We start from the raw sequence: 21041 nt of genomic DNA on the forward strand, positions 1-21041 counted from the left end.
AACAGGTGTTGTCACAAAGCAGCTTTACAGATCCAGGTGTCAATGCCCTCATGAGCATCGCCAATGTCAACAGTGGCAAGGAAAAACTCTGTAAGAGCAAGAGAAAGAAACCTTGAGAGGAACCAAGACTCAAAAGAGGAACCCATCCTCCTGTGGTTGACACCAGATAGCAAACAGCATTAGTAAAAAAATATTAGAATACAAAATGAGGAAAAACAGGTGGAGCAATGGTTAATTAAATAGAAGTGAATTTATGGTACCAGTAAATTTAAGGTGGCAGTAAATTTAAAGTAGCGCTGATTTTAAGATGGCAGTAGATTTAAGGTGGCACTGAATTTAAAATGGCACTGAATTTAAAATGTAAAATTAAGGCGGCAGTAAAGTGAAGGTTACAGTGGAATGAATGTGGCAGCAAATTTAATGTGGCAGTGGATGTAAGATATCAGTAAATTAAAGAGCAAAGAATTTATGGTGGCAGAAATATTAATCTGGCAGTGGATTTAAGGTGGCAGTGGATTTAATGAGGCAGTGGAGTTATGGTGTCAGTAAATATAAGGTGGCAGTAAATTTAAAGTGGCAGTGAATTTACAACCCCATTTCCAAAAAAAGTTGGGATGCTGTGCAAAATGTAAATGAAAACAATATGCAATGATGTGCAAATCATTTAAACCCTCAATTTACTTGAAAATGTTAAAACTGAGAAATTATATTGTTATTTGAAAGATGTTTGCCCATTTTAAATTTGACGGCAGAAACATGTTCCAAAAAAGTTGGTAACAAAGACTGGTAAACTCGTGTAATGCTAAAAAAAAACACCTGGTGGTTAATTGGCAACAGGTAAAAAAATTAGACATCATGAAAAATAAATATACAAATAAACAACAAGAAACAGGAAGGGCATATGATGAAATATGTACTGTTACGAGTCTCCTTTGTTCCTTCCTCTTGCTATTGTGTTATGGGTTACCCTTTACTCTCCTGTGTGTATTTCTAGGTCCTCCCTGTCCCTAGGTGGAGCGCTTTCCAAGCTGGAGGCCCAGGTGTGCTGTGGGAGAAGTACCTTCTGGGGAACGATTTAAAAGAGGCAGGAAAATGCTGTTGTGGTCTTGTACACTGTGTATTTTCAGTCTTTGTGCTTTTGTTGGGTGAACCTATGCTGTGAATAGTTTAAAGTGGTTATGGAAAGACAACTAAGTAATGTTTGAATTTGTTAGTAGATCGTGTGTTTTTACTTGTCACCGCTGCTGGAAAGGGGTAAGTGCCTTTTTGTTTTTAGGCTTCTTTTTCTCCTGGTTTTGGGTTTGTTGGGGAGTCAGAGAAGTTTACTGTATTTTGTTTTTTTTTTTTTTTTTTTATGTTCTGGTTGATGTTTAGGGAAGTTAGATTTGGGTTGTGGAGTTGGTGTTGGGTTTTGTTTATTGTTTTGGCCTTTGCTTACCCCTGGAGAAAAAGCAGTTTGGTTGGCTTGTCAAGTGTTAGCTGTATCAACTCTGTCATCATTCTAAATATATGTAAATAGCCTGAAAGTAGACAATTGTGTGGTGTGGGTTTATTTTTGTCTCCTCAGATTCATTACACCATAGACAAACATGTAACCTGTACTAATATTACTAAGAGCAATAGTATAAACAATACTATAAGTAAAAGCACCTGGGATAAGCTGATCAGTCATGAACCAGAATGGATGGCTGTAGGAAGGAAGAAAGAGCTTTTGGTAAAGGTTTAAAATGCTAGTTTCAACCATTGAAATGGATACAGGCATATTTCTGTTGACTAACTAAACCTGTACAAGCATTCAAGCTTCTTAAATCCAGTAAAGACACTGCATCCATACCTAAAAAATACTCTTTTGTTTCTGACCGTTTCTAGACTGTGATGGTCAGTGAGGAGCAGGGTGGACAATGTACACAACTTCTTAATTGCTGTGTAAGACAAGTGTTACAAACTTGAGTAAAAGCAGAAATAATCTTGGTTGAATATTACGTGTGTAGAAGCATTCAGTCAACTTTGTGTTTGAGTACTTGCTTTTACATTTTATTAGTGTCAGAAGTAAAAGGTATAACAGAAAATATGAAATGTATATACATTTACATGTATACATTTGTAAATATGTAATGAATACTTTCTGTTAAGGAGACTTTGCTACAGACATTAACAATTAACTCTGAGAAGTGGTTCAGTCAAGCAAAAAAGTTTTTTTTGTTGTGTTTTACCCTAGAAACATAGAAACAAAGCATGGGCACAATTGTTATGGGCACCTCCCTACCTCAGAGTATTTACCAGTTTCAAAGACAGAAGGCCACCATCTCACAACATCATCTCCATCATTAAAAGTGGACAGACTCTGGCCCACAATGTACTGAAAAATGTGGAGGAGGCCACAGTTTTCTTATTCTTTGAATTTTCTGTTCCACCTTAAATTTCAATGTTTTCATTCCACGATTTGAGGTGCCAACTTCAGCTTTATGAACGATGCAATATGTTTTCTTTAAATGGTAAGAAACAGAAATATATGTGCTACAGACAGGAGAACTATTCCAAATGCACTCTGCGCTCTGTTGAGTAACCACTCCCAAAACAAAAACTTCATCGGATCCACACGATTCATGTGAATGGCCTGCCTACCATTCAAAATGGTGAATTTTGTCATAAAACGATGAGTCTTCATGTGTGATATAAGGATGCACCCCCTCAGGAGAAAACATTTTTAAAAAGTTACAATACTGTAATTTCCCAGTGGTTATTACAGTCAATCAATAATCGGTTGCAAGAGAGGGAAACAAAGACATACTCGCTGTGATGTTTTGTTAAAGTTTAAAATACTGACATCAATCAAAGACAGACATTTATTTCGGGTGATTACGAATACACTGGTAGAAAAAACTGTGAAAAAAATCAGCACCATGCTAGAGAAAGAAATGTAAATAAAGGCCGTTTTCTTACCTGAGAAATGCTGGTGGTAGATGTTGGACACGTGGAGGTTGTTACAAGAAGGGAAGATATCTGGTTAAACCTGAAAGCAGTGGCATAAATAGAAGAGAGAACAGAGATTTCACAAACATTAGTCTGATATGAGATTTTAAGTCACATAGCATTTAGTAACCAAATCAAAGTTCAGTTGAAATAAAAACTTTTTTAACTGTAACTGCAGCACCAGTCTTCTTATGGGAGGCAAATCCAGCCAAAAAAGAACTTAAAACAATAAAATGTAATGCAAACCACTTTTTGCCATTTCTTTTTCCAATCATCTGCACAAATATCCTGCCAAAATTGAAAATGAAATGAAATACCTACATTTGCAATGTAATTTTTCATATAAGCATGAGCCATTTGTGACAAAAATAAAAATAAATGTAAAACAGCTATTTGTCATTTTTGTCATTATTCTGGTATTTCATTGCCAAATCTAAAATGAAAAAGCTAATAGAGAAAAGAAAATCCAAGCTTCACTTTGCCTTTAGCTTTTCTTCATGAAATGCAGAATTCGTGTCAAAACTGAAATCAAACCCAGTGTTTACGTTCTTATTTCTTTTTCGTAGCAATCGGCTGCATATCTGACAAAATGAAAATGAAAATGCAACATGGATATGGAAAATGGATAAATCAACAGCAAAGCCATAGTTTGTGATTCAGTTTTCTGCGTGGACGCGCTTTTGGTGTCAGAATGAAAAGGCAAACGCAAACGAACATCAGTGCCACCTGCTGGAGATTTACTTGACATTTCCGACTTTTCTTTTTGGTTTTCAAACTGACCAACATGCAAATATATGTTAATTAACACTAGGCGGGGCTACGGGGTACATTTTAGGACATCCTCAGACCTAAGAGTCAGAACGGCATCATTCCTCGAGCTAAACAACTTTGAGTCTCGAGAAAAACCATCGTCATGACTCAGATCTGGTGAAACTGAACATCAGAACAAACGGTCTCCAAAAAAAAACTGTGGAAATGTTATACTGGCGTTTATATCGAGATACACAATAGTTTTCTAAGTTATATGAACCAATATATGCTCGACCAGGCTTGTGTTTGGCCTGATACCTTTTCTCTGAGGCCGTTTGGTCTAATGGCGTTTGTTCTGACGTTCAGTTTCACCAGATCTGAGTCATCACGATGTTTTTTCTCGAGACTCGAAGTTGTTTAGCTCGAGGAATGATGTCATTCTGACTCTGAGGATGTCCCAAAATGTACCCTGTGGCCCCGCCTAGTGTTAATTAACATATATTTGCATGTTGGTCAATTTGAAAACGAAAAAGAAAAATGAAAAGTAAATCTCCAGCAGGTGGCGCCTGTGTTCGTTTGCGTTTGCCTTTTCATTCTGACACTTAAAGTGTGTCCACGCCGAGAACTGAATCACAAATGGTCCCTTTTTCATTTTAATTTTGTCAGATATGCAGCCGATCGCTATAATTTTTTTTATTTTTTTTATTTAGTTTTGACATGTATTCTGCATTTCATGAAGAAAAGCCAAAGTGAAGCTTGGATTTTCTTTTCTCTATTAGCTTTTACATTTTAGATTTGGCCGTGAAAAACCAGAATAACGACTAAAATGAAATGACAAATAGCTGTTTTAAATTTATTTTTACTTTTGTCACAAATGGCCCGTGCTCATGTGAAAAATGAAATTGCAAATGTAGGTATTTCATTTCGCTTTCAATTTTGGCAGGATATTTGTGCAGATGATTGGAAAAAGAAATGGCATTTACATTTTATTGTTTTAATTTTAATTTCTTTTTTGGCTGGATTTGCCTCCCGTAGTCTTCTAAGCTCATGTGAGTGAAGCACTGTTTTCAGCTAACTCCACCCCTGGCTCAACTTTGAAAAATTCTCAAAAATGGGAGGGGCATGCTGGGAGGGGCACTGCAGTGATGTTTGGATTTGGAGGTGGGGCAGAGTGGCAGTTCTTCTCCCTACAAGTTCTCTGAACTGACCCTGATAAAAATGTTATTTTTACAGTTTGGAAAGATGTTTTCACATTTCAAGCAAGACTGGAGTGTATTATTATTACAGAGCAATGCATTACTGCTGTTAATGGAAAAAAAGGTCTTAGGGTGAAGTTACTCTTTAGTCTGCTAACGTTAGCTAACTAAGCTTGCACAGGTTAGTTAGTTAGCTAACAACTGTACGCACCAGTTTATCAAAAATGGCATATAAATCTGACAGCACTCCAAATCCAATGTGTTTTTTTTTCTTTAAAAAAAAACATGTTTCTTTTATTTTGTGAGAGCAAACATTCATCTAAAAGAGGTCACTCGCTATTCTAGCTAGCTAGCTACCACAGCAAATAATTCTGGGCTAACTGACTGTTAGCAAGTGATGCTCAATCGTCAACATATTAAGAGAATACTAACAAATTATAGATGCATTTTGAAGCCTTCTGAAGTTTCCAGAAGTTCCCGCCTCTACGGTGGAGCATATCATGCTTTTCATTAAGCAAAATATCTGACATTATTTGGAAAAAGGATGTATGTAGAACTTGCTTGCTGAACTGTTCCACAGCACAAGTGCAGTAATTAGTCATCATGGCCAATATTCATTTTGGCAAACCATCTTCAATTCCTCAAATTTTCAATAAGATTTGCATGGGGAGATTAAGTAGGCCATCAAGCCCTTTCACCTCCTGTCATGCCTCTATGGTAAATCAACCTCTTTGTGTAAATTTTGTTTTGAGTATTTTTTCTTGCCATTATTTAAAATGCTCCCACATCTGAGATTTCCCATGAATCTTTACTGTTTTAGCTTCAATGGCAGTGTGATAAGTGATGTAGTTTGTTGTGCTCTGAGGTGAGGTGACATGAATACCTAGTATGAATTTATGAGGCATTAAGTTAAACCAGCTATAATTGATACATTTCTAACATTTTCATACAACTTATTTCAAATTGCTTTTGTACTGAAAGGGCTTCGTAGATGAAATACAATTGAATGCAAAGATTTACATGTATCTGCTCTTCAAAAGCACACTTTCCCCAATGACAACAGCATCAATTAAAATTGGATAGCTTAGAGATTTACATGACAAAGACAAACAAAATAAGATGAAGAAAACACCAGCAAGCCTAAAACCCAAAGCCTTAAGCATCCTAAACTAAAGCATTCTGAAACAACGAGCATGGAAAATGCTCTTTTTTTCATTTATATCTTATCTTTTAAGATCACATTTCACAAATCACATCAGGCATTTTTATTTGTATTTGCCTTTGAAAATTGACATCCTACTCTTGCGTATTTTGAGTATCTGGAACGTCAAATTCAAATTGCATTCTCAGAAATGCTAGCTCAATGTAAAATAAATAAAGAAAATAAAAAGAAATAAACATACCCTGAAAGCTTGACTGAGGTGATGGAGGATAGTGAAATGATTGCCAAGCAGTGGTTGGAGGAGAAAATGAATCAGAATGACAGTGTTAGATTTATGATTGACCGTAGGGTTGAAATTAGTCCGGTTCGTCGCTGTTCTGTTAGTAAAGTTGTCACAGTGAGTCAAAACAGCTGCTTAGATTGTGTCATTATCGCCTGCAAGGGCTCCTTAGTGGCTCGGGCCCCTGGGCATGCATCCATAAAATCCATGGGATGATAAACGGCCTAATGAGTACTGCAAATAAACAGTTTATTGCTGCTAAAAAATTATTGCAATTTTCCATTTTTTTTTTACAGTACAATCACCCTTTGTTTTAGCTTGTAATGACAACACAAAATGATTAGCGTGTGAGTGATTCAAAAATTAGTAACGGCTTCTTTGAAAAAGTTCCTGTTAAAGCATGAGTAGATACAAATCAATGTGATTAAACAGTTGTTTATTTCAGCATAACTCAGCTCCTTTGAGGGACAATCAAAATGATATCAAACTGAATGTCTGTCTAGCTTTAGCAGTCACTCAGATAAACAGAGAAGGAAACCAAAAAGATCTGGACCATTTTACCAGATTACTTCAAACTACGATCCCATAAATAAATAAGACAAAAGACAATGAAGCATTCAGACCTCATATATTTACGAAGACTACATTATGATCTTTAAACCCAATACATTGAGATACTAATCAGCTAAATTACAAACTCCATTCCCAAATTGTTGGGACAGCAGGTAAAATGCATTAAAAAATGCTTAAAAACAGAAAGCCGTGATCTATACATCTACTTTGACCTGTATACAAAAACAGTACAAAGACAAGATATTTAATGTTTTACCTTATCAACTTAATTGTTTTTCATAAAAACACGCTCATTCTGAAATTTATGATTGATGCCTGTAACATGTTCCAAAAAGTTGGGACAGGGCCAATTTCAGACTACAAACATTGCAAAATATTACGAGAAACAAGGACATTATAAACAGGTAATGAAACCACACTTGAATATGCTTTGACATGCTTGGGGATAAAAGCAGCATTTAAGAAAGTTCTAGTCCTTTGTGAATGAGAATGGGTTGAGGCCACTAGTTTAAAAAAATGTTCTTGGCTCTCGAGTGGCGTAACCGTCTAAGCGTGTCCTCTCATCAGAGATCACGCGTTCGATCCCTGTGATACAGCCATCCGTAGCCGTGAGTTCCGATAGAGCACATTGGCCTCGCTCTCTTCTGGGTGGGTAGGATGGCCCCTCCTTCTCACCCCATCACTCAGCGCGATGCTAGTCAGCGCAGGCGTCTGTTAGCTGACGTAACAGAACTGGCGGTTGGCGCTTTCCTCCGAGCGCGTTCGGCTGTCCAGTGACGTTGCGTGAGCGGCAGCTCGAAAAGAAGCGGTGGTTGGCTTAACAGGTCTCGGAGGAAGCCTGTGTTAGCCTTCACCCTCCTAGCGTTGATAGCATCGTGTGATTGGGGGAGTCCTAACTAGAGTTCTTGATCTCCACAGTGGAGTTGATAGACAGTGGAAATATGTATTTTGGTCAAATTTTCAGATTGTTTATAAAAAACAAACATTTTTTTCTCGGTCAAAGACAAAAACGATCATCCAGATGTAGAGTTCAAAGGTCAGGCTTTCTCATTGTTTGGGGGTATTAGTGGGTAATTTGCACATCTGTGAAGGCACCACTAACTTAGGCTTTTTAATGCATTTTACCTGCTGTCCCAAAAATTTGGGAATAAATTAACCTGATCAGTATCTTAAATAATGTATTGGGTTTAAAGATCAGAACATAATCTTTGTAAATATATGAGGTCTGAATGCTTCATTGTCTTTTGTTTTATTTATTTATGGGATCACAGTTTGAAGTAATCTGGTAAAATGGTCCAGTTTTTTTTTGTTTGTTTGTTTGTTTCCTTCTCTGTTTATCTGAGTGACTGCTAAAGCCAGACAGACATTCAGTTTGATATCATTTTGATTGTCCCTCGAAGGAGCTCAGTAATGCTGAGATACACAAGTTTCATCACATTGATTTATATCTACTCATGCTTTAGCAGAAACTTCAGTTTGCAAAGAAGACATTTGCTGTGTTCCTCTTCTGTAGAGGTCTGCACAAACATCTGCAGAAAAAAAAACAGTAAAACATCTGGCAGCAGGGGTGCCAGACAAAACCAGTCAATTAACAGTAAAAATATGTTTTCGCAATAATAAAAAATGATAAAATAACAGTCTTTTAATTTCTTCCAAATTCTGTTGTTTCTTGTAATTCAACAGTTTCACTGGATCAACTAGTTTTTCTGACATACAGTATTTTACCCTGTACCAACTCTACCTTTTTTACCATTTTACCAACTATAAACAAAAACACAAATAACTGTGAATCAAAGCTAACAAGTTTGAATGAATTTACATTAATTAACAACAGCAGTGTTAAAATACAGTATATGTAATACTGGAAACCGAAAAGGACTAGTGTTGTAGTCGAGACCACTACAGATCAAGACCTGGACACATCGAGTCTGAGATAAGACCAAGACCAGGATATATCAAGTCTAGGGAGATAAGATTAAGATTTTTTTAGAACATAAAAAGAATAAAGGGAAAATACTGAAATTCATTTGGAGTACATTCATTATAATTCAGTATACCTGATATTAAAGAGCATTACAACACTGCAATATTGTTAAACAAAAACATTCCAGTCTGCCCAGTTGAGCTTTAATGGAAGGAATTAACTGGCAGCAGATTTTATTTGAACATGTACAGCAGGAGTCTAAAAACAACCCAAAACACCACACTGGACCAGAGTGTTCAAGTGGAGTGGAGTGGCAGATATTTCTGCTCCTCTCTCAAAGCCATTCTCCACTCCGCTCCGAGTTTTCTATTCCCCACTCCTTGCACCGTCTTTGCACACATGTCAGAGAAACCCCATTTCAGGTCCTCTCCATGCATGGACAAGGGGTGCGACAGTGGCTTGGTGGGCATTGCTGTTGCTTCACAGGAAGAAGGGCCTGGGTTCAGTTCCTCTGCCAGGTGATCTTGCTGTGTGGAGTTTGCATGTTCTCCCTGTGTCTGCGTGGGTTTTCTCCCACAGTCCAAAGACATGCAGTTAGATGTACTGGAGATACTAAATTAGCCCTAGGTTTGAATGTATATGTCTGTTTCTCTGGCCTGTAATGAACTGGTGACCCTGTCCAAGGGGGTTATAGCACCTTTCCCATGCTTAAGAACACTTTACAGTCTAAGAACTTGAACACATTAAACAGGAAGCTTACAATTAATAACATTACAGGAATGACATTTAAATACACAAGGAACACTGATAGCACTGAGAAAACAAATACGTCTTTAACCCCTTACACACTTCTATAACCTATGAATAGCTCAACCAGTTTGCATTGAATAATAACCCTTAGTATGTAATAAGACTGGGATTTCAAGGGGTTTCCACAGACTTAAATGAGGATAGAGAGGAGGCATTCCGAATAGACTGGGGGAGAGTGTTCCATAATTTGGGAGCTAGTCAAGTCAAGTCAAGTCATCTTTATTTATATAGCACATTTAAAAGACAACGAGTGCCGGCCAAAGTGCTGTACAGTAAGATCATATAACACACACCTATTTTAAAATAATACAATCATGTAAAAGAACCTGATGACAAGACAGAGTCGACCAAGACAAAACAGACAACTAATAGCATAATCCGCTCAGGACTCAAATGCCTGAGAGAAAAGATAGGTTTTTAAGTTGGACTTAAAAGTGTCCACTGTGGCTGATTCCCTTATAAAAAGTGGAAGATTATTCCAAAGTTTTGGAGCAGCTACAGAAAAGGCCCGATCACCTTTGAATTTCAGCTGAGAGCGAGGAACATCTAAACACAACTGGTTAGAGGAGCGTAAAACACGAGGGGTCGAGCGAAGGTGAAGGAATGTAACTTGGAGCCAGGTTAAGAAGAGCTTTAAAAACAAACAATAAAACTTTAAATTCCACCCGGTATTTTACAGGAAGCCAATGCAGTGAAGCCAGTACAGGGGTTATACTTTCCCTCTTCTTGGTACCAGTCAGGAGCCGTGCAGCTGCATTTTGGACCAGCTGCAGACGTGACAGGCTCGACTAACAGATACCCAGGTACAGTGAGTTGCAGAAGTCAACACAAGAGGAAATAAAAACATGGATAACTGTTTCCAGGTCCTTAAAAGACAGGATGCTTTTGAGCTTAGCAATGTTTCTAAGGTGATAAAAACTTCCTCTAACAACTGTGCTGACTTGTTTCTCAAAGTTTAAGTTAGTGTCGAAGATGAAACCAAGGTTCTTTACGTAGTCATGCACATTAGTAATCAAAGGTCCCAGATCATTGGCTATAACACTAACCGAGGCAGGATTCCCAAAGATAATAATGTCAGTTTTGTCTTGGTTTAACCTGAGGAAATTCTTAGACATCCAGCACTCGACATCCCTCAAACAATCAAACAAGAGATGTAAGGAACAGTTTTTGCTTGGGTTAAGTGGAAGGTATATCTGTGTGTCATCCGCATAGCAATGGTATGAGATATTGTATTTCTGGAAGACAGACCCAAGAGGGAGCATATATAGAGAAAAAAGAATAGGTCCCAGAATGGATCCCTGAGGAACACCACAAGTGATAGGTGCTGGAGAGGAAGAGAAAGATTGACCCAACCTAACAGAGAAGGTTCGATTTTCTAAATATGAGGCAAACCACTTTAATGCTACCCCCTGGATGCCAACACCATACTTCAGGCGATCTAGCAAGATGGTATGGTCGATAGTGTCAAAGGCTGCACTTAGGTCTAAAAGAATAAGAATAGCACAACTGCCAGAATCCACAGCTAGAAGTAGGTCATTTAAAACCTTAAGAAGAGCAGACTCTGTACTATGAAGGACTCTAAAACCTAACTGAAACCTGTCCTGGATGTTAAATTGGTTTAGAAAAGAACACAGTTGCTGAAATAACTTTTTCTAAGACTTTTGCCAAGAAAGGAAGCTTAGAGATTAGTCTAAAATTCCCTAAAAGTGTTGGATCTAGGCCAGGTTTTTTCAAAAGAGGCTGAACAACTGCGTGTTTAAAGGAAGAAGGGACGACACCACTGGTTAGACTGCTATTTATTATAGACTGAATGCTTGGGCCAATAGAAGGCAGAGCATCTTTAAGAAACGGCGTGGGAAATGCATCCAGGCAGCAAGTAGTTGGCTTCATATTAACGATTAGCTCAGTCAGGTCCCACAATGACACAGCCTCAAACTGACTTAAATAGGCTGGAGGTTTAAGTGAAACGGAGGGGTCAAGGACTGAAGAAACTGATTGAAACCGCAAACTGTCAATTTTGGAAATAAAAAACCTCATAAAATTATCACATATTTCAGTAGTGGCTTCAAGGGTTGGAGAGATAGTGGGATGCAGCACTGTATTTATTGTATTGAAAAGAACTTTGGGACTGTGAGAATGCCTAGCAATGATGTCGGAGAAATAATTCGCTCTGGCTGCTTTGACACCCCGTTGGTAATTTCTAGACATTCTTTAAGAATTTGATAGGAAATTTGGAGATGATCTCGCTTCCATTTCCGTTCTGCCTTCCTACACTGCTGTCTGAGTGCACGAGTATCCCTGTTTAGCCATGGCTGTGACTTCACTTTAACACTGTTAGATTTTAATGGAGCAATTTGATTGATGATGCCAGTACATGCCAAATTAAAGAGATCAGTCAGCTCGTCTGTGCTCGTACCTGAAGGTGGATTCTCAATGGCACAAACCACGGGAGAGGTAATATAGGCAACTGAAAACTGACTGGCTGTAGAGGGTGTAATGGAGCGTGTGCAGTATACAGGCAGACTGCTCTTAAGAGGAGAGCATGGAAAAGAAAGGTCGAACAAAATGGGTTTGTGATCAGACAAACAGACATCCGAAACTATCTCTACGCTGGACAATGAGAAACCAAATGACAACACCAGATCCAGAGTATGACCGTGTTCATGTGTAGGGCCAGTAACAGACTGAGTTAAACTAAAAGAGTCAATGAGTTGTAAAAAATCTCTAGCCAGGGGTTTAGAAGATCAGCATACATGGATATCAAAATCACCCAGAATCAGGACTTTATCTGAGCTGGACAGAATGACCGACAGATAATTAGAAAGCTCCTGAATGAAGTCATTGTTAGGTTTAGGAGGTCTATACACTAAAGCACAGGTTACAGGACACGACAGCTCCAGCTTGAGCAGCTGCACCTCCAAACTTGAATAGCCTCCAGCAGATAGTAAATGGCATTTAAAGTGATCTCTAAAAAGAGTATTAGGAGTAGGAGTATTAAAAAAGGCCCAGTCACTTGGGGACAGTTCAACAAGGGGGCTTAAATCACCCAGTAGTTAGCCACGTTTCAACTACAAAGAGAAAGTCCAGGCCATGGGAGATGAAGAAATCGTTCAATAGAAAGGTCTTATTTAACAGCGACCTAGCGTTGATCAGCGTACAAAGGTGGAAGCTCTCTTGCAAACACCGAAAGTAAACTGGCAGGCGCATAGTGGAGCAGGGCAGCGAGGGCTCGTGTTAGACAGGAGACTAATGTCCCGTACAGGTAGATCCAGAAATGTCAGGTAAAGTCCACAGATCCAACTCAAAAAATTTAAATCCAGGGTAAAATAAATATAGAAATAAATAAATAGATCCAAGCTTAAAACTCCACAGCTGAGTGTCCAAGATTGTAATATCAAGGCTGGATAATGTCGCACCGGTGAGCAGTGGCAGAAAGACACGAAAATGAAAAAATGCTCCCTTAAACTTCTGGGGTCCACAAACTTGCCCGCGTGTCACATTCAATGCTTCCAATATTTGGAATATTCCAATACTTTTATTTACCATTCTGTATAAGGCCTTTGTACAGTTGTATGCAAATGTTTGTGCTCTCCTGCTCAAATTACATGTTTTGTTCATAACCTACACATCCTCTACAGGGAACATACTTCTGTACAGTTTAATGCACAATCACTGTTTATTCAGTAATAAAAATTGTGCACCAAAATGTACAGAAAAACGTCATATTTGTAACAGGCCTCCTAAATGTCCACTATAACACCAATGTTAAGCTTATCACTGGAGAATGTCTACTACTGAGACGATTATCAGTTAGACTGTCCCTCAAAAGAGCTCAGTAATGCTGAGATAAACCATAGTTTCATCACATTGATTTATATCTACTCATGCTTTAGCAGAAACTTCAGTTTGCAAAGAAGACGTTTGCTGTGTTCCTCTTCTGTAGAGGTCTGATAACACATCTGTAACAAACAGTAAAGCATCTGGCAGCAGGGGTGCCAGACAAAACCAGTTAATAAACAGTGAAGTCATGTTTCATTAATATATGTGATGATAGAAATCTGTCTTTTCTTGTAATTTAACAGTTTCACTTGTTCAACTAGTTTTTTCTGACGTACAGTATTTTACCATATTAAATAGCAGTAACAACAACATCAAATAACTGTAAATCAAAGGTGACAATTTAATGAATTACATTTACATTTTAATTAACAACAGCAGAAGTAAAATACAGTGCATGTATGACTGGAATCCTAAAAGCACTAGTGTTGTAGTTGAGACCACTAGAGACCAAGACCTAAAAACATTTGAGTCCGAGTCAAGTCGAGACCTGTACATATCGAGTCTGACGTAAGACCAAGACCAGGACACATAAGTCTGTGTCTGAGTCAACACTGAGACTAAGACACTAGGACACCTGAAGTCCTAGATAAGACCAGGAGTAGCTGAGACAGAGACAAAATTAAGATTTTTTTTTCAGAATCTAAAAATAAAAAGAATAAAGGGGAAAAAATTACATTTACTTGGAGTTCACCGTACATTTTTTTTTTATCATGCAGTATACCTGATATTATACATCATCACAAAATGGCAGTAGTATTAAATGAAAACGTTTGTAACAGTGGCAGACGGAATGTTTGCAGGAGGGGCTTGAGTTAAGAGCTTTAATGCCATAAGGATGATCCAAAAACACAGTTGAAAAACAGAAACAAGAAAGTGGAAAACTTGGTCTCTAACTCTACCTTTGGCCCACTAAGCCAGGTGGTCTTCTCTAAGAGGGGCTGGTAGAAAAATGTAGAGAAAAAATGTCCATTTTTTCTTTTCCAAGAATTTTACATATATTTTGAAATTTAAGTGCATCTTAAGTCCTGTTCAAGCTGGATTAATTCACCAGAGGTGGTTCTGAAATGTAATTTGTGCGTAAATTCACACGCCAATTCGTACAAGACAAACGATCTGTGTACTTTCCCTACATTACCCCAAATATCCTGGATTGAAGGGGCACTGCAGTGGCATGGTGGTTAGTGCTGTTGCCTTACAGTGAGAAAAGCCTAGGTTCAATTCCCTGGCCAGGTGACCTTGCTGGATGGAGTTTGCATGGCCTCCCTGTGTCTGTGTGGGTTTCCTCCCTCAGTCATGCAGTCAGGCCACCTGAAGATACTAAATTGGCCCTAGGTGTGAAAGTGTATGTCTGTGTCTCCGGCCTGTGATGAACTGGTTTTTCTGCCTTCTGCCCAATGAGCGTTGGGATAGGCTTCAGCACCCCCAATGACCCAGTATGATAAGCAGCTTTTTTGCGGGTGTGTGTCTGTATTTAAACGTTTGGCTGCACAGGCTTTTTTCAGAAGGTATAGCACTTTCTGGACAAAATTTACATTAAGAGATTGATATACCAAGAAGGCATGATGGTTTTGATGAATTGTCTCACATATTATGCTGATACTTATTCCTGGCAGCATATATATGGTAAAGAGTAGCGGACCTTAAACTGAGCCCTGTTGGACACCTTTAATAACAGACACAGTAAAAGATTTATGATTCTAAATAGCTACACCATCAATCATGAAGATAAAAGGACACAGTTATCAGTATCTTCCGTAAGAGGAATACAAGATATCCTTACAGCTCATATGAGATAAAATAGTAACTTTAGAAATGCTCCAGCAGTCAACAAAAGTAATCTTGAAGTATAGTAAATAACACAAACAAAGATGAATTCTTGTTTCCCCTTGCAGGAATAAGTATCAGCATAATATGTGAGACAATTCATCAAAACCATCACGCCTTCTTGGTATATCAACCTCTTAATGTAAATTATGTGCTGAGCCATATTTTTAACATTATTTAAATTTCTCTTATACATGAGATTTCCAATGAAACTTGGCTGAAACTTTAGCTTCAATGGCAGTGTGATAAGTAATGTAGTTTGTTGAGCTCTGAGATTAGGTGACATAAATATCTAGCATGAATTTATGAAACATTCAGTTAAACCAGCTATAATTTATTCATTTCTAACACTTTTCATATAACAATTACCATTCTGTATAAGGCCTTTGTAGAATTTGTAGAAATAGTTATATGTAAATTTTCAGGCTCCATTGCTCAAATGTTTAGGTCATGTTTCCTTGAAATTAATATACATATTACATTAATTACACATCCTCTACAGAGAAAACACTTATGCACAATTTAATGCACAGTTACTGTTTATTTACCAATATGGTAAACAAATATATATAAGTATGCATTGAAATTTGTAGGAAGATGCCATATTTGTCACAGGCCTTCTAAATGTCTCTCAAAAGAGCTCAGTAATGCTGAGATGAACAACAGTTTCATCACATTGATTTATATCTTCTCCTGCTTTAGCAGGGAAGTCAGTGTTGGCAAAGAATCCATTTGTTGAGTTCCTCTTTAGTAGAGGCCTGCACTGCTGTGGCACACAACACAATATCTTGCGCCATGGCGCAGATTTTCAGTGTAACATCCAAGAGCAGGTGTTTAACAAGCCTACTGTGAGTGGGAGCAGGACAACACATATGTGTAGACACACTCTGAAAATGAATGAATAGCCAAATAAAATGATAACTATCACTTAATAATTGGCATACAAGTAATAACAGAAAATAAACTAAAAATATTGAACTCATTGTAAATAGAGGTTCTATACTACTTCTAAGTAGAAGCACCCAATCATGTGAATACTGTTAAATGCTTTCTTGTAGGCTACTGAAATGTTCAAGAAAGGCAAAGACATGACAATATAACTGACTAAAGTTGACATGTGGCAGTCATTTTCAGTCATGACTAACGCAGATGGAAAACAGATATACAGGACTACGGGCAGGAACAGGACAAAACCTTTCAATTGCAGGTGGGAGCGGGACAAACAGTGCAGATGTTGTCAGGTAGGGTGGAATTGAGTCCATTTTACTACATATTCATTTAAGTAGTTATTTAAGTATTCTAAAAGTATTATGCTAAAAATGTAAAAAGTACCAGTATTCTGAATAGTGCCTTTTCAAAATGTGGACTGAATTCAAATAATTTAAAGTCTGTGGTTTGACTTGTGAATATGAATTCCTAATACTCATATTCTGTTCACTCTCAACCCTGGTTGTTAATCAGGAAAAAGAGTAGGTAGACCAGGATGCTTAAGAAACTGAAACTGGGAAGCAATGCCCTGTTAAACAGCAGGGAGGTGACCATGCTGCTATGTTTCTAACTTTGCCTACCAAGGTTACTAAAACATCTTGTTCATTATAACATTTCAGTTTGTTTTTTTCTCATTTTCTTAGAACGGTAGGTGTTTAGCTATACTGTAAAAACATTTTAATTCAATTGTTTTTGTGAATTTACATTCCATTTCAATAAATTAACCATGGCAGTGTTAAAATAAGGTATGTGTATTACTTGAAGCCAGTAAGGACTGCATCAGCATTCCTGTTATTTTAATTCAATAAATGAGTTACTAGCTGAATACTGTAACTCTCTGATATGAAACTGTCATATTGGGTGATTTTAACCTAAATTAGCTAAACGGTGCATCTGATCACTTGAAAAAGTTATGTGAAAACCTCAACCTCTCACAACTGTTTGTTGATCCAGCTAGGCTCAGCTTGATTTAATTAATTTCATCCAATAGGAGCAATAAAAAAATGCATTTGGTATCTTTGTTCTTGGTTTTAGTGATCACTGCCCAATCACATGCATTGGGACCACTCGGATAAAAAAGAATCAGGTTGGTGGTCAGGAGAAATCTTAAATCTTATATATTTTAATGAGCAAGTCGTTTTATATGACCTTGTACTTCGATTCAGTTTTTACACATTCTAGTAAAACCTTTGTCTCTGTAATGAACACACACTTTTTAAAAACTACAGAATTCAGGACAGATCAAATGGAAAGGAAATGATTTTCTACAACGCTTTTTTTTTTATAATCCTTTCGTTTTTAATAAAGTCAAGCTTGATCAGATAAAAGATTACAGTAGATCAGAACTTTGACTTTTTTCTTCAAAAAAGTGTGTCACAAGAGTGCATGTTTATCAGAGAATTATATCTGTTTGTCTAAATATCAGGTTGGAACACAAGATGGAAAATGTGCAACATGAAGGAAACAATGTTTGCAAAGAACGATCACGTTTCAATCAACGTGTCCTCCATCAAGAGTTGGGTGGGATCTGGAGTTTGTGGGGGGTGTTCACCACTTTCTGAAGAGTATAAAACTACAGCACTTTCCCCACAGCAGTACATCTAATCACCAAATCACAAGAGATTCCTCATCAAGACCTGCATCAAGAACTATCTGCAGGTATGAAAATACTTACTCTACTTTACTTTTACTGTTATTTAAAGATTATATTTGCATTTACTTACATCAGATTTTTCTTTCAGAACCTGAAAAAGAGCCATTATGGTTCGCGTGACTCAAATGTCATTGCTTTTTGTTCTCTTCTTGGCTTCATCAGCTTTTGGTAAGAGTGTCATCTTTCTTACCATCACTGTAACACTGACACTGCTGATGGAAATACCAAATATAATAAACACTATTACTCTTCACTGACAGCTTACTGTGTGAAATATACTGTAGACTGTAAACTGTAGAACAGACCACTTTAAATGATTTTTCTTCTTGTTTCAGGTGAGGCGGATAAACCTGGATCAGGTTGTGATAGCTGTTCAGCTCTTTTATTATAACCTTTTATTCTTCATTAATAAAGCCATTACAGTAAAGACCAGCTTATTAACATTATTCTCTGTCTGCTTTTCCAGAGGCTGAATTCAATGCATTCATCAAAGGTAAAGAGATTCACAGGTTAACTTTGAGTCAGAGAAAATCAGAGAAAAATGAAATTATCATCATTATCATATTGATGGTTGTTGATCATTACAGTACTGTCCTAAAATTCCTTCATTCTCTTTAATAGAACAAATCAAGGTGGTACCAAAACCAACTGATTCACGATGTCCGGCTGGTTGGGTGAGGCATGAACAACGCTGCTTCATCTACTTTCCCCAAGCTTTGGACTGGGCCTCTGCTGAGGTGAAGTTTGATCTCTTATCCTTAATAAAGGCTTTAGGGGGAACTTGCTTCTATTCATTGTTGTCTATGGAGTGCCACACATCATCACAGCTGATAAGTCAATACAGTTGAAGCAAAGGTTTGAACACCCCTCATCAAATTACATGTTTTTGTTGATTTTCTAAGTAAGTTCTTTGCCATGGGGGAAGGTCCCTCTCAGGCCTCGTACCTGCGGTGTAGTGCTACACAAGCGACCAGCCTCATAGCTACAGTGTAACATAACTCAACTGGCCAGCTCAGGAAGCCTCATATCCAAGAAGTAGTCCTCAGCAGAAGAGAAGCAGGGAGGTCTCACTGCTGCAAAGTAGCATTGTAAAATCATGCGTAATTCAGTTTGTTTTGAATGAACACCAGCAGCCACACCGGACCCCAACTCTCACTCCCTGGACTACACTCTGATGTCATGTGATTGTGCCACTGGTGTCCAGTGAGCTTGAACTTTAGATTTGACCTCATGTACACCATGTACTTGTTTTCCAGTGATTCTGCTCTCTTTTTCTCTCTGTTTTCTAGGCTCAGTGTTTAACTCGGGGCGCTAACCTGGTCTCAATACACAATGAAAATGAATATCAGCTGGTGAAGGCTCTCATCCGTGCTTATGACCCCAAAGAGGACCCTACATGGCTCGGTCTCAACAGCTGTGAGAAGGTATATAAAGTCTTGATGTGAGACAAAAAGTAACTGTAACTCTGTAACATTAGTGAATGAAGATACAGTAACATCAGTTATTCAGGTTACTCGCAGGTGGTGTCATGTATATGTTTGGCAGCTCAACTGATGTTACAAAGATATTAGTAGTAGTGCTATAATGTGGTAAAATGAAAAGAAACAACAAAACACAAGGCCTATTTCTGACCCTAGTTATCTGTGTGTGTGTGTGTGTGTGTGTGTGTGTGTGTGTGTGTGTGTGTGTGTAATCCAATCTGGTAATTAAGAAAAACACGTTTTTAAAGCCTGTGTAACACAAGAATGTGCCTTTACAGAGGGATAGCTGGTTCTGGTCTGATGGGACCAAAGCTAACTACGCCAAGTGGAATAAAGATGAACCCAATTATGTGAATGGAGAATGCTGTGTGCACTTGAACTATGGTGGTAAGTTCCAGTTATTCCGGTCTGAGTTTATGACAAACTTCCTTAATCTTGGAAAATCATTTCAGAATTCTTAATTTTTCAATTCTTGTTTCTGTTTGTTTACAGGTCAGAAAGACTGGAATGATATTCCATGTAGTAATGTGTATCCCTTCGTCTGCAGCAAGGAGACTGCATTTAAACTCACCGAAAAACATTCTTAAAATGTCAGACACTGTTAATATACAGTTTACATTGATAAAAACACATTCATGTGATTATAAATAAATCAATAAAAAGAATTAAAAATAAAGCATTTAAAAAAATCAGAGACTTATGTTTTATGTCAGATACATTTCAAGTACACTGTTTAATTTCAAAATCTATTCTAAATATTAAATTATGTTAAGGTGTTTTTTGTGAAATCCCTTTTTCAGTATAATTCAGTGGTTGTAATGTAAAAAAAAAATCATTCAGACATGACTCTGATGTGAAATGGTTCATTGTAGAGAAACCTACTGACTGATTTTTTTACAGTGGTGGTGACAGGAACCAGGGGTCACAGTGACTACAACAAAAATATAGCCATTTTATTTATATCCAAAACCACCAGTGAATCTACACATCTTCTGAGTTTATATGCTGTGTTGATAAAGATTAAATTGTAGTAAATCTAAACATGTTGCATGTGAATTAAAATAAATTTTGGGGCAAAATCTCAGAAATGTCATAAAACAATGCTTCAGTCATCAGGTAGAATGTTAATTTAAATTTCATGTAATGACTTTCTGTGAGGGAGCTTTTGTAGACATTAAACTTTTCAGATGAAGGGGTAAGAAGAAAAACCAATGTTACAAATTATTCTTCCACATGTTGCATGCAATGACACATTTCCACCAGAGAGGTCTCCAAATCCCCAAATCTTACATCCTGCATCTTTAACCATTTAATTCTTTAAAATTGTTGTATAATTGGTGGATTTTTAAAAATTGAATACATCAGTACATAGTAAAATGTTGCATATTTCTTTTTTAAATGAAAAATATAGTTGTGTATAGGTAAGTAAATTCTCAAATGGAAAATCGGAAATAGTATAGTTCCATCAAAACCATACTTCTGCTGGCCCATTTCCAAGAAAGTTGTAAATAAAACACTGTTAGTAATGTAAATAAAAACAAAATGCAATGATGTCCAAATAATTTAAACCCTATATTTAATTGAAAA

General features: G+C 37.4%; 1 protein-coding gene across 3 annotated transcripts; it reads left to right on the plus strand.

Annotated features, from left to right (window-relative positions):
- Positions 1–1099: 1099 nt before the first annotated feature.
- LOC118826714 (lactose-binding lectin l-2-like) lies at positions 1100–20137 on the plus strand. Of its 3 annotated transcripts, none has more exons than XM_036597763.1 (10): positions 1100–1254; positions 10348–10471; positions 17746–17978; positions 18062–18141; positions 18309–18332; positions 18440–18466; positions 18595–18710; positions 19263–19397; positions 19733–19841; positions 19947–20137. In XM_036597763.1, exons 4-10 carry the CDS (start codon positions 18081–18083, stop codon positions 20039–20041), a joined length of 567 nt encoding a protein of 188 aa, XP_036453656.1. In that variant the 5' UTR covers positions 1100–1254; positions 10348–10471; positions 17746–17978; positions 18062–18080; the 3' UTR covers positions 20042–20137. The 3 variants fall into 3 exon arrangements, with proteins under 3 accessions (XP_036453656.1, XP_036453655.1, XP_036453654.1); XM_036597762.1 differs by lacking the exon at positions 10348–10471 and adding an exon at positions 17355–17406; XM_036597761.1 differs by lacking the exon at positions 10348–10471.
- Positions 20138–21041: the final 904 nt, after the last annotated feature.

This window comes from Colossoma macropomum, unplaced genomic scaffold (assembly GCF_904425465.1).
Source record: "Colossoma macropomum unplaced genomic scaffold, Colossoma_macropomum, whole genome shotgun sequence".
Taxonomy (NCBI): Eukaryota; Metazoa; Chordata; class Actinopteri; order Characiformes; family Serrasalmidae; genus Colossoma; species Colossoma macropomum.